The 12223-nt window shown below is 40.9% G+C and overlaps 2 protein-coding genes across 8 annotated transcripts in view; one reads left to right on the top strand and one right to left on the bottom strand.

Moving 5' to 3' along the window:
• Positions 1 to 278, bottom strand: part of Tgfbrap1 (transforming growth factor beta receptor associated protein 1) — a 61435-nt gene extending 61157 nt beyond the window's left edge. The window contains exon 1 of the mRNA XM_015505003.2: positions 142 to 278. The gene's annotated coding sequence lies outside the window, so the exon portion shown is untranslated. The remainder of the gene's footprint in view (positions 1 to 141) is intronic.
• Positions 279 to 7667: 7389 nt separating this feature from the next.
• Positions 7668 to 12223, top strand: part of CUNH2orf49 (chromosome unknown C2orf49 homolog) — a 34056-nt gene continuing 29500 nt past the window's right edge. For 6 of the 7 annotated variants that reach the window (XR_007350274.1, XM_048810466.1, XM_015504975.2 and 3 more), the window contains exons 1-2: positions 7670 to 7836; positions 9742 to 9908. Coding sequence is in view for 6 of the 7 variants with exons in the window: in XM_048810466.1 (XP_048666423.1) it covers positions 7738 to 7836; positions 9742 to 9908 (266 nt within the window). In the remaining variant the exon portion in view is untranslated. Of the gene's footprint in view, positions 7837 to 9741; positions 9909 to 12223 lie in introns of all 7 variants that reach the window. The other variant, XM_048810469.1, reaches the window with a different exon arrangement.

Genomic DNA, 12223 nt, shown 5'->3' with positions numbered 1-12223 from the left:
GGCCCTGGCTGCGCGGCCGGAGGAGTCGCTTCTCCTCCCCCACCGGCGTGGGCAGCTCGGCCAACACCCGCCCGGTCCCGGCCGCTCGCCACCGTCAACACCAAAGTGGCGCCGGGCTGGGCGGACGCGCTCAGGATGTACCTGCGCGCGGGCGGACGGCTGGGTGGCGGGTCCCGGGAATCGCTTCACCCGCCGCCGCCGAGAGCAGGCCGGGGAGCCGACTCGCAGGCGGCCGCCCTACTGGGCTGAAGGGCGCTGTTGGGCTAAGCCACCGGTCCCCAGGCCCTCCCCAGCCCTGGCCCGGGACCCAAGGGAATTCTCTGGGAGGAGTATGTTTGAGTGATATTCTTACTTATAGGAATTTAAAGAGGGAGTTCTGGGGCAGTTTTGCTGCTGCTTTTGGTCTATTAATTGCTATTTGGGGGGGTTAAGATACAATGAAAAAGCTTAGGTTACCATGAATCCAGGAACTCCTCTTAGAAATCTAATTTCACGATGAAAGAATTCGAAAGCTCCCTCCAGAATTGTCAGTGCTAACTCTTAGAAAGGCAAATTTCCCCTGTGATTTTTCCCAGACTTTTTAGAACCAGTGGGTGACCCGAGGCTTAGACTTTCTTCCAGTCCCTTGGACTGTGAGACAAAGATGTCATCCACAAAACAAGCGGGAGGCAGATACTATATTCCACTCTGTGGTCTTCTGTTTCAAAGGATGAAAAAAGAATAAAAACCAATAAAAACCCAAATTAAAGAAACAAGAATTAATCTTCTTCCTGTGACCTATTCTCCACCCCTTTCCCTAGTGTGACTTCATGGGCACACACAAGTCCCATCCACTGACAGTGCTGCAGTTCTGACTCAGTGGAACCATTGTCACTGGCTCAGCTTCCAACTGGAAGAATCTGACCAGCATTTTTGACCAGCATTTGGGTTTCAAGGGTGAATGGTGGTGAAAAAACCCTAAGGTCTAAAGATGCCAACAATGAATGGCCCCTGGGAGCTGGAAGGCACCAGACTGAACCCAGCTGAAGCTCTGCTTTTTACCCAGGCTCGCTCAAATGACTTGTCATCCACTCATCACTGGCTCGGCTTGGCCTAGAATCTACATTTGTCCTTTTGTATTTTCGTGTTTTCTCATGCCACAAGACACCCCTGCACAAGACTAGTTGCAGAGGTGACACCTACAGATTGCCAGACACTGAATTAAGTACTTTAGAGCAATTTATTTCTTATACCTTTTACTATACCCTTATGAGTAGGAACTTCGATTTCCCCACTTTCACAAAGAGAGGTAAATGACTTGTCTCAAACCCCATGCTAGGTAAGGAACAGCAAAAACAAGAACCTAGAATTCAACTGACAGTAATTTTTTTAATGTAAAATTAAGTTTTAATGATTGAATGGATTATGAAGCGAACTTTGTGTCCCACTTTAGAGATTTAGGAGTGAAAATGTATGCTAACAAGATAATTCAGAAAAAATTATCTCCTCTATGAAAGGATTTACCACAGGATTCTGAAAATGGCAAGCTCTATGTGGGCATGTTATTCTGTCTAGAAACATCTGTTCTTACTGGAACTTGCTGAGAAGTCCATGTCTCAAATGACTGGCAGTTATATGTCTCAAATGACTGGCAGTTATATATAAATGCCTGGACCATAAATGTGCAAATTATCTGCATCAGCTAATTCTAAATTCGTCCTGTTATTTCTGTTGGTTATATTTAAGAACAAATATCAATCATATCATTTTCAAAGGAGTATTAACTTCAGTTTTTAATATTTATGAAAGACCCAGGGCCCATACCAAATACATTCAGTATTTTATAGAAGGTGAAAAAGATATGTTCTAATAGAAGATGAAGATTAACTAGATATAGTAGATATAACTAGACGCTATAATACTTGCTGTCTACTTTCAAAATGTAACATTCTCAATAAATGCACTTTGCAGGCCTTACTTTCTCACTGGGCATAAGCTCAGGAAGGCAAAGAATGTGTCTACCAGATTCTCTGCTGTTATCTTTCTGAACATAGCTCTCGACCAAGTTTTTAAAATTATTGATGGTCAATAATGATGAACTAAATTATCTTTAAAAGGACTTTTTTGTTTGTTTTGATACTGGGAATTGAACATAGGGCCTGGCACATGCTAAGCACACCCTCTACACTGAGCTATACAACTAGCCTCAAAGAAGCCTTTAATGCAGATTGTGTTATTCTCATGTAAAGTACTCCAAAAAGCACATGTCAAGTATGGATGGATATCATTTTAGAAGTTACACTTATGATTTTTTTTTAAAAAAAAAACAAAGGTTATTACATGCCATGTTTTCTTTTTTAGGGGGTGGAGTGTGTTAGGATAGAAGTCAAGGCCTCATGCATGCCAATTAAATGCTCTACCACTTCCCAGACCCTAGCTGTCAGGTTTTAAGAACTTTTACATGTACAGTACTGACTTAATCATACAGACACACGTACTTGAAATCTAGCTTCAGTAAAATAAACTTTTTGAACTGTTACTCAAATCAGCTATTTTCTGAGCAGCTCCTACATGTCCCATACTATGCCAGAGGCTGGAGAGCATACTGAATTGAGGAAGAAAGTCTCTGTCCTTAGGTGGCTGAACTTAGTGAGGCATCTTATAAAGTATAGCTGCTAGCCAACAGTAACATCACCACCTTTGAACTGTTAGAAATGCAAATTCCTGTGCCTGTACTCCAAACTTATGAAATCAAAAACTCTGGAGGTAGAGCCCATAATACTGTTTACACAAGCCCTCCAGGGGATTCTAATGATTGATTTTGAGAACCACTAAATTAAGAGGACATGTGGGAGAACCACCTCCCTTCCCTCTGCCCACCCGCCAGCCAGATCAAAAAGGAAAAAAAAAAAAAGTGCACTAGAGGGTTGGTGACCCTGTAGCTCAGTTGGGAAGTGCGTGAGGATTAGGAAAGTTTCATTCATTCTGTTCATGCAGCACTTGCTGTTCTTGCACAGTGTGGCAGGCACTGTGCTGGAGAACCCAGAGATAAAGAGGTGACTTGTGACATGAGTGCCATAATATGAATGCTTGTGTGTCCCCCAAATGCATGTGGAAACCAACTCCCCAATGTGACAGTATTAAGGGGTGAGAGGTAACTGTTGTGAGGGTAGAGCCCTCATGAATGGGATTTATGTCCTATAGAAGAAGTCTAAGAGAGTCTGTTGGTCCCTTCCACCACATGAGGACGCAGTTACAAGAATGCATTTATGAGGAATGGGCCTTCACCAGATACTGAATTTGCCAGCACCTTGGACTTCCCACCTTCAGAAGTCTGAACAATACATTTCTGTTGCTTATAAGCCACCCAATCTATAGTATTTTATCATAGCAGCCTGTACTGGGTTTGTAAGAAAGCGAGGAGCTGAGTAAGCACATCTTTATTGTACCCTGATTGTAAAAGGAATGAGAAATGACAATAATCAAAAAATATGATTATTGTTTTAAATAGCAAAAAACACAAGTCCAAAATGTGAAGAATCCCTTAAATTGTTCCCTTCACTTTAAAGCCCCTTAATTTAAGTTCAGATATATTTCTGAATAATGATATGTGTGACATAATATCTTACATATTACACCAGCAACAGGCATCAGCCCCCTAAGTTCTTGGTATACATTTTGTTCATGACTTATTCATTCTTATAGGGAACAGACATATGAGTGGTGGGAACATGAAGTTAAGAGAATAATTCTATAAAATGGGTCTACTGCTTTCACTTTTAAAAGGCAGTTTACCTGCAGCCTTGCCTGGCTCAAGTGGACAGGACATGTCACATTCCTCAGCAAACTACTTGTTATCTACAGGAGAAATGTAAGCCAAAATAATGTTGATAAGGGGAACACAAGTTACCCAGAAGAGGGAGACCTTTATGACTCTTTCATAGACCAAATCTGATAAGGATAAGATAAGGATGATGCACCCTAGAATAATAAAATCTGTAAGAAGAGGTTCCAGTTAGAACCACTCAAGTTGGGCCAAAATGACCTAGAGTTATCATGGCAGCAGGGACTTGAATGTCTGATGTCATCCTGCTGTCAGTCGAAAGTCAAGAGGTGGAGCTGATCTGAATTATCTGGAAACTTCCCTAGGACTCCTAATAAACTGTAGGACAGGGGATACACTGTCCCCTCCTTTCTGAGAGGACCCACTGTCACCTTTGAGTGTGTCCCCTTTCCCCTTTCCCATCCTTCTAATAAACTCAGGCCTATAACTGAGCAAATTGTCTGAAATCTTTGACTTGATTATAAGAATCAGTCGGTGTTTGAAGGGGAGCCTTCATGCTGCCTCAGCTTCCTGGAAGGCCTCAGCACTGTAACAACTCCACAGTTATTTACTGAGTACTTACTAAGTATAAGCAGGATGATGGTAGTGAGCCAGGTGAAGGATTCAGAGGAAATGCAGGGAACTTGCCCTAGAGGAACTTACCAGCTAGTGAGGCAATGATTCCAGGGAGCTAAGGGTTGGTTCCCCTTAGTTTTGTTCTTGTCATCTATAGCTATCCAATAAAAATGTTAATAAAACCTGACCATCTCTGAATGAAGTGAAAATTCTCACAATGCTTAGCTTCAAGTGTAGGGTGACTTCTGGTTACTATCTAAAACTGGCAGGTAATATGAATAAACTTCAGTCTACAAACTCAGATGTGTAAGAAACTTCTTTTTCCTATAACAGAACCTTCCTTCTCTTTGAAGCCTATTTTCTGCTGCAGAGATATCAATCTTCTCAATATGAGACCCTCCCCTTTACCTTGAGGCTGTGCCTAGGTTGGGAATGATCTTAAGGATCCAGAAGAGAAGTGAGAGTCATTAGGTCTTCAAATCACTGGTCCCATAGGAATCTGAGTTGTTCTGCCCACCATGATTTCCATCTTTTGGTTTCAGGCTTGAGGGTTAGGATGTCTGTGGCTTTCTTGCTATGTGGTATGGCTACAATCTCTGTGAGGCAGCCTTTTAACCTGGACATATTTGAGGATTCATCCCTGAACTTTTTAGAAATGCAAATTCTAGGGCCTCCCCACCAATCTCCTGAAACAGAAAACTCTGTCTAAAACAGCCATCAGACTACAAAATTCTCCAAGATTCCACTCTCAGAGATTCTGCCCAGGAAAGAGTGAGCAGGCATTACAAACAATCTTTCTTTCCTCTGGAGGTAGGAAACTCATAGTTCCTGCTCTCTTAATATTATTATCATTATTTGCCTCAATTAATGATTTCCTCTGTACCGAGATTTTTGCTTCAGAGTCATCTAGAATAATACTAGTGGATTTGTTCTACGCAAGGAAGTACTTTTAAACTGGGAAGTACTGGGATGGGAAAAAAAAAAAAAGACAAGATTTGAACTACCACAAAACATTTTTGCAGATGAAGAAGTTGAGGTGTTAGGTTATGTGATTAGTCCAGAAAACCACAGGGAAAAAGAGTACAGCAAAAACTTATAACCACATTTCCAGACTGTTTGTTTCCCTCTTGTACCATCATCCTGTCCTTCTCTCCCTTCGTGAAAATGTCTAGGTAGAGGCAAAGGAGAGGCATTTGACATACTTCAGCTCCAATTGTTACAACACTGTGAGGTGGTATTACAATTTCATCTCAGAGATAAGGAAGCTACAACTAAGAGAGATGAAGTATTTGTCTTAATGAGAGTATGCAAATCTGGAAAGCTGCCCTTTCTCCCCTTCTCTAGACTGCTTCCTATGACCAAAAACTTTCAAAAAACCACTTACTGGTTCTTAATCATTTGTTCTATAAACGAGTGTCATACAATTTCTACTCCTTTGACCATTCTTCACAGAAGCAGCACAGCATTTTTCTATTGAAGAGATCAAGGCTGAGACAAACTCACCTAAGGTCTCTATGCAGCAGAACAAAATTTGAACTGAGATCTGCTTTCAAGTCCAGGTTGTCTCCAAGGCTTTTCACTTTTTCCAGTGAAGGAAATGGAAATGGGAATAAAAATACCACTCATGCCAATTTCATTATTGTTGTTACCAGGGCACTTAACCACTGAGTCACAACTCCAGACCTATTTATTTATTTATTTCTTAATTTTGAGACACTAAGTTGTTTAGGGCCTCGATAAATTGCTGAGGCTGGCTTTGAACTTGTGATTCTCCTCCCTCAGCCTTTTGAGCCCCTGGGATTACAGATGTCAGCCACCACATCCAGCTCACTATTGTTATAAAACGATTAAACCAGATTTTGGATATGGAATGTCTTGATGTCAATACCATGAAGCTAACACACTTAAGGACATTCTGCACAGTTTTAAGATTCTGGTCAATTTGGTGCAAGTCACTGAAAATCTTTTTTTTTTTTTTTCCAGATTAGTTTCCTCTGCACTAAAATGGAAGAACTAGGCTTTTTTTTAAGACTGAGTAATTTTTAAATTTAATCTCAGCTCCGAAAATTCAGTTTTTATACATGAAGTACGCAGACATAAATGACTCAGAAAACCTGTGAATCATCTTTCAGTTTTATTTTGTTGTTTTGCTTTACCGGCCCATTTATTTTTCAATACTCTTTACAGGTTTATCTTTTTGGCATCCTCAGAGTTGTTCACATTTTTGTGCAAGAAAAATTTCCAATAAAATGATACATCAAAGAGGATGCAAGTAAGCACTCAGAACATGTTTGCAAATGTGAAGTCATAAATGTGCATATATTGGGAGAGTTTTTAGTCAATTAATTAGACCATATTTGACATATATAATCCGTTTAAACTAAAAACTGTTACTTCATTATAGTTAAGTGTAGAGGAAATTTACTTTAATCTTAGTCTTGCTGCATGCTCATTCTGTGATCTTGAGCAAATTATCCTTTAAGAAAAAAAAATAAATATGTTTTAGTTGTGTGTGGACACAACTTCATTTTTTTTTTTTTAATGTGGTGCTAGAGGATCGAACCCAGTACCTCACACGTGCTAGGCAAGCGCTCTACCACTGAGCCACAACCCCAGCCCGCAAATTATCCTTTCTGTGCCTCAGTTTCCTCGACTGAAATTAAAAAAAACAAAAAAGGCCACTTAGAAATACATGCCTCACTAGACTGTAGAGAGGATCTGGATAATCCATGTAAATTGCAACAGCAGGCACATAGTAAACAAACGTTTGGTTGCCACTACCGGCGCTTCTCTGCGGGTTACCATTCTCAGCGCTGGTTAATTCCGATTACCAAACACTTGAGGGCTTATTAAATCCGAGGCGCTGGGGTTACAGGGAATCAATGAAATAGTATCCGGCGTTATTGGACTAACATTGTTTAGAGGACGATTTAAGAGACAAATGACAAGAAGTTGAATTAAAAAAAAAAAAAAGGAAAAAACAAAACTTCGGACTTGTAGTATTTGGGGCACGGTATATTTGCCTGATTCCTTGAGAATCCCTTTAGCCTCTGCCACCGGACGTCACGGGAGGCGCAACCAATCGTGTCCGGCTCGGTGAACTTCGCTTTCCCCCCAGCTTCCTGCAAGACTCGACGTGCCATTTGTTTCTCTGTCTGGCATCCCTTTCTTTGCCGGGTTTCCCGGGAGCTTCTCCTGGGAGGCGACAGGCCCCACACCCTACCTGTCATCGTAGGTAGTGGCGGGCTCCCGACGCAGAGTGACGACGAGCGCAAGTCTCCGCCCCTATACGTCACTTCCGGGACGCTTCTCTCGCGGAGCCTTGTGGGTAGCCGGCCAGGGGTCTCCTGGCGACGACGATGGCGGGGGATGTGGGCGGTCGCAGCTGCACGGACTCGGAGCTGCTGCTGCACCCGGAGCTATTATCCCAGGAGTTCCTCCTCCTTACCTTGGAGCAGGTCGGCCGCGCGGGGCGGAGGACGGGCGGGTGGGTGGGCCTGCCCGGGAGAGGCTCGCGGCTGAGCTTGCCCCAAGCAGTCTCGGTGACGGCGGGCCTTCCCGCAGCGGTCGCTCCTCCGGTGGGGTTTGGGCCACTCTCAGCCCACACAGACCAGACAGGTCTTCCCTCGCCCCCATCCGGAAAAAAGACGACTCTAGAGTATCAGGAATTCCTAAGAAATAGAACTTATCTGTAAGGAGCCACAAAGGCTCGGAGGGAGGAGCCGCCGGTACCCCGCGGCCTGTGTGAAAGCGAAGAGAAACGGAGGGTGAAATCTCGGAACTGGAAAGCATCCGAGAAATCGTCCACATCTTTGCACACCGTCTCATCTCGTTTCAGAAGGCTGAAATAGTCCCCAAGAGATGAAGTGGTTTATTTAAGGTCACACTCTCTAAGCAGTACAGTTGGCAGGAGAATTCAAGACTCCCGGGTCTCCCTGCAGTACTCGACTCGTTTTGGGCTGGTGTGGCTTCTGATAGGCGGAAAGAAAAAATTTTAAAAAGTGACTCGATTTATTTAAAGTGAGGATTACTGAAAGCTTCCTTAGAGATTTATGTGGTTTTTTTTGTTGTTTTCCACATGGATTTTCCTTAGTCTCCTAATTTTGTCTAGTTGCCTCAAGTTCTCCTGGTAAATACATTTTGGGGTGAAATGACCTTTTACCTGTGGTTTTCAAACTTCTAAGTACATTAGAATCATCCAAAGGTTTAATACACACATTGCTGAGCTCCATTCTGTTTCACTTTCATTAGGTTTGAGATGTGGCCTGAAATTTTGCATTCTTTCTTCCTTCCGGTCCAAGGACTGCACTTTGAGAATCATTGTCCATAGGCAGTGTTTCCCAAAGCCTATAAAGCCTCTGGACATGTTGTCCAAGAGAATCACCAGACTTTCCCCCACTTCTAAGCGAATGCAGAGTTAAAATTGCAGTAGGTCACTATACAAGGGAAAGAAGTAAAATTGTGCTTTTAATTTTTTTAAAAAATTAAGTTCATTATACCATATTGACTTGTTTTGTCAGGTTTTACAAAACAGAAGTTTTCCAGCCTTTCTGAATTGAAGTTGAAGAACTAATTATCTTATTTTCATTCTCATTTTTCTTCTTAAATCGAAATTGTCTTCATAACTATTCCTTTGCTTATGCTGTATGTTTTCCTTGATGTCAAGGACAAATTGAAAAGTGAGGGAGAATGAGGTTATTTAGATAGGGATGGTTGAGCATTGACTGTAAGCTACTTGATATACTGCTACTGTCATCAGTGAGGGGAATGTAGTTTCCTTCTGCACTGCTATATTAAGTCTTCGTAGTTAACCTCAATTAAAGAAGTACTACAGTGACTGAGTAACATGTGCTAGGCCCTGAGTTCAATCTTCAGAACAACAACAAAAACACTACAACAGAGAAATGTGAAAATAACAGGGTGAGGGGCCTCCATCTCACCCATCTGAAAATCATAATAATAACATTCAGGTTAGTTTATTGACAGAAATGTGGAAATCATTAGCTTTCTTTTATCTGTTTCCCCCAGGAAGTCCCTCATTTTCAGTCCCTTTTATAGATTAAGATGATGTTCTGGAAATGATCTTGATGCCTGGAGTTTTGGCTGGAGTTGTGGGCTGCAGTCCATGTCACACTGTGGACATGTGACCATTGTTTCTCAGATAAGGCTGAACCTAATATTTCCAGGGCTTAACCTATCAATAGTATCACCTCTAGAAGAAACTTATGGGACTTTGCAGTTAGTATGTCATTCTGAAAATGGTTTTGTAATTTGTTATTTAAGAAATAATGTTTTACCATATTAGTAAGTTACTTATTAAAATGAAAGATGTTTTGAAATTACTTTTGTTTCCTTTTCCACAGAAGAACATAACTGTTGAAAATGACATAAGAGTAAACAAAGACAATCTTACTGATCTTTATGTTCAGCATGCCATACCGTTGCCTCAGAGGGAATTGCCAAAGAATAGATGGGGGAAAATGATGGAAAAGAAAAGAGAACAACATGAGATAAAAAATGAGACAAAAAGGTACTTTTTTAGTGGTTCTGGTTTTCGTTTTATCTTATATACCTAAACAATTTTGGTTTTACCTCAGGTAAACTTGAAGTTTTTTTAAAAAAATCTATTTGAATAAATAAATAAATATTGAATAACAACAATTCATTGAACACCAGGCACTGTGCTTTGTAGCAGTGAGTAAAACATAAAATTCCCTACCCACATATCAATTGGGAGAAACATAATAATAAAAGTTTAGTGTGTGGTATGTTACATAGTGACACATCCTAAGGAGAAAGGTAAAACAGGAAGAGGAATTGTAATTTTTGGCAAAGTGGCCAGGAACAACCTTACTGAGAAATGACATTTCAGTAGGAAGTACGGAGCAAGCTAGCATTCCAGCAGAAGATAAGACCCTGCATTGGAAATGTGTCCAGGAGCAGCAAAGTGTCCATCAGCCTGGAGCAGAGAGAGTAGGAGGCAAGAGGTGAATTAGGGACGACGGGGAAGATTGTCAAATCATGGAAGACTTTGACTTTACTCAGAGATGAGAAACCACTATAGGATTTTGAGCCAGTGACAGGGATAACCCTATCAGATGACATTTTAACCAGACCACTCTGGCTGCTATACTGTGAAATGATTTAAGATGAAGCAGTTATAGGGGTAGAAGTTGCCAAATCAATTAGGAATCTGCGGTGTAATTTTAACAATGGCAGTAGCTTTAACTAAGGTAGTGATTGGGTAGGCTAGGATCTGAATGTATTTAGGAGGTAGAACCAACAGGATTTCTAAAATTTTGAGCAAAAAAGACCAGTCAAGTAATATCCTAAGGTCTTTGAACAGTGTAGAAGCAAAGAGTGCCATCTCATTTCTGGTACATTGTTTAAGGTTTTTAAATTTCAGGGAAAAAAAATTATGAAATCCACAAGCCAATGACTTTCCCCCTTTTAAAGAAAATTACATTTGAGTGACCAACATCAGTGGCTACTTAATGTGAACAAAATGTTCTAAGATCCCCAAATGATCTTCCCCTGTGATTGTGTTATCACCAGTGGGTATTATTGTTATATTATTGTCATGGGTGATGCAGTGGGAGATGACAGAGTAGGAGGGCTGGGGTAAGAAGGAATATGTAGCTCTGAGTTGATTAGTGGTTTTAATCTGATTGCCAAGAAAAACTCATGATTGAGATTATTCCCCAAGCATGAGAATACTCGAAGGACACATATGCTCATAGTCATTTTGAAAAATAACTGCATTTAAGGACTTGGGATGTAGCTCAGTGGTAGACTACTCGCCTATCAATGTGCAAGGCCTTGAGTTCAATCTCCTCTACCTAATTGTAAATAAATACATAAATAAATGTACATACAGTCTCAACTTTGATCAGGAACTAGTTCAGATTAAGCATCATGTTAGCTTGATGGTTACATTAAGTACAAGTTGCACTAGTGTTAGCTTCTGCCAGGCTATGGGTTACATGGCATATACCTTTTAATTTGCTTTTTTCTTTTTTTACTTGATATTCAGACAGTATTTTCTGCTTCATCAGCTCTTACAGGCACATTGTCCTAGTAAACATTGGTTACACTTCCCTTCAAAGCAACACATGATAATCCTGCAGTGTCATTTTGGAAATGATCTTTGGCTCTATCTTAAAAATTTATAGTCATTCTTGACTCAGCAAGCATTGAAATTGGAAAGCTCTAAGAGAGATCTTGCAATGTCAAGTAGCATACACGTGGCCCTTGACAGAGATACAGAGAAGTACTATGGCATCCTAAGGTCACGCACAGCTAGAACTAGCTCCCTGGTGCCAAGCTTCTCCAACTTCAGTGTGCCCCTTGAATCTTAGGTTGAATGCCCCAATGCTGATGAATCCTGCTCTCCTTTTCTTTTCTATAATGGCATTGAGCAAACACTGAACTTATTTTTTCATCATCTACAAAATGAAACTAAATGGTGACCTAAGGATTGGTGAGTGGCCATTTACCTAGGAAGCTCATTAAAATACTGATTTTAAGACTTATTCAGTAGTTCAGTGTGAGTCCCTGGATTCTGTGTTTCTTATAAGCTCCCAAGATGGCACTCATGTTGTTGATCCTTGGATAGCACTTTGGGGAAGTTAAAGAGTTTTGCTGGTAACTCACTGCTCAATTTCTTTTAACATATTTAAGGGTTTTTTTTTTTTTTTTTTTTTTTAATAAATCTGCTATATAACTCAAGTTAAATAAGTGCATTTACCTTTACTATTAAAATGTAAATTAGAGGGCTGGGGTTGTGGCTCAGCGGTAGAGCACTTGCCTAGCATGTGTGAGGCCCTGGGTTTGATTCTCAGCACC

The sequence above is a fragment of the Marmota marmota genome, unplaced genomic scaffold (assembly GCF_001458135.2).
Source record: "Marmota marmota marmota unplaced genomic scaffold, marMar, whole genome shotgun sequence".
Lineage (NCBI taxonomy): Eukaryota > Metazoa > Chordata > Mammalia > Rodentia > Sciuridae > Marmota > Marmota marmota.
Note: the sequence above shows the minus strand (reverse complement) of the source record. Positions and strands in the feature narration are given on the sequence as shown.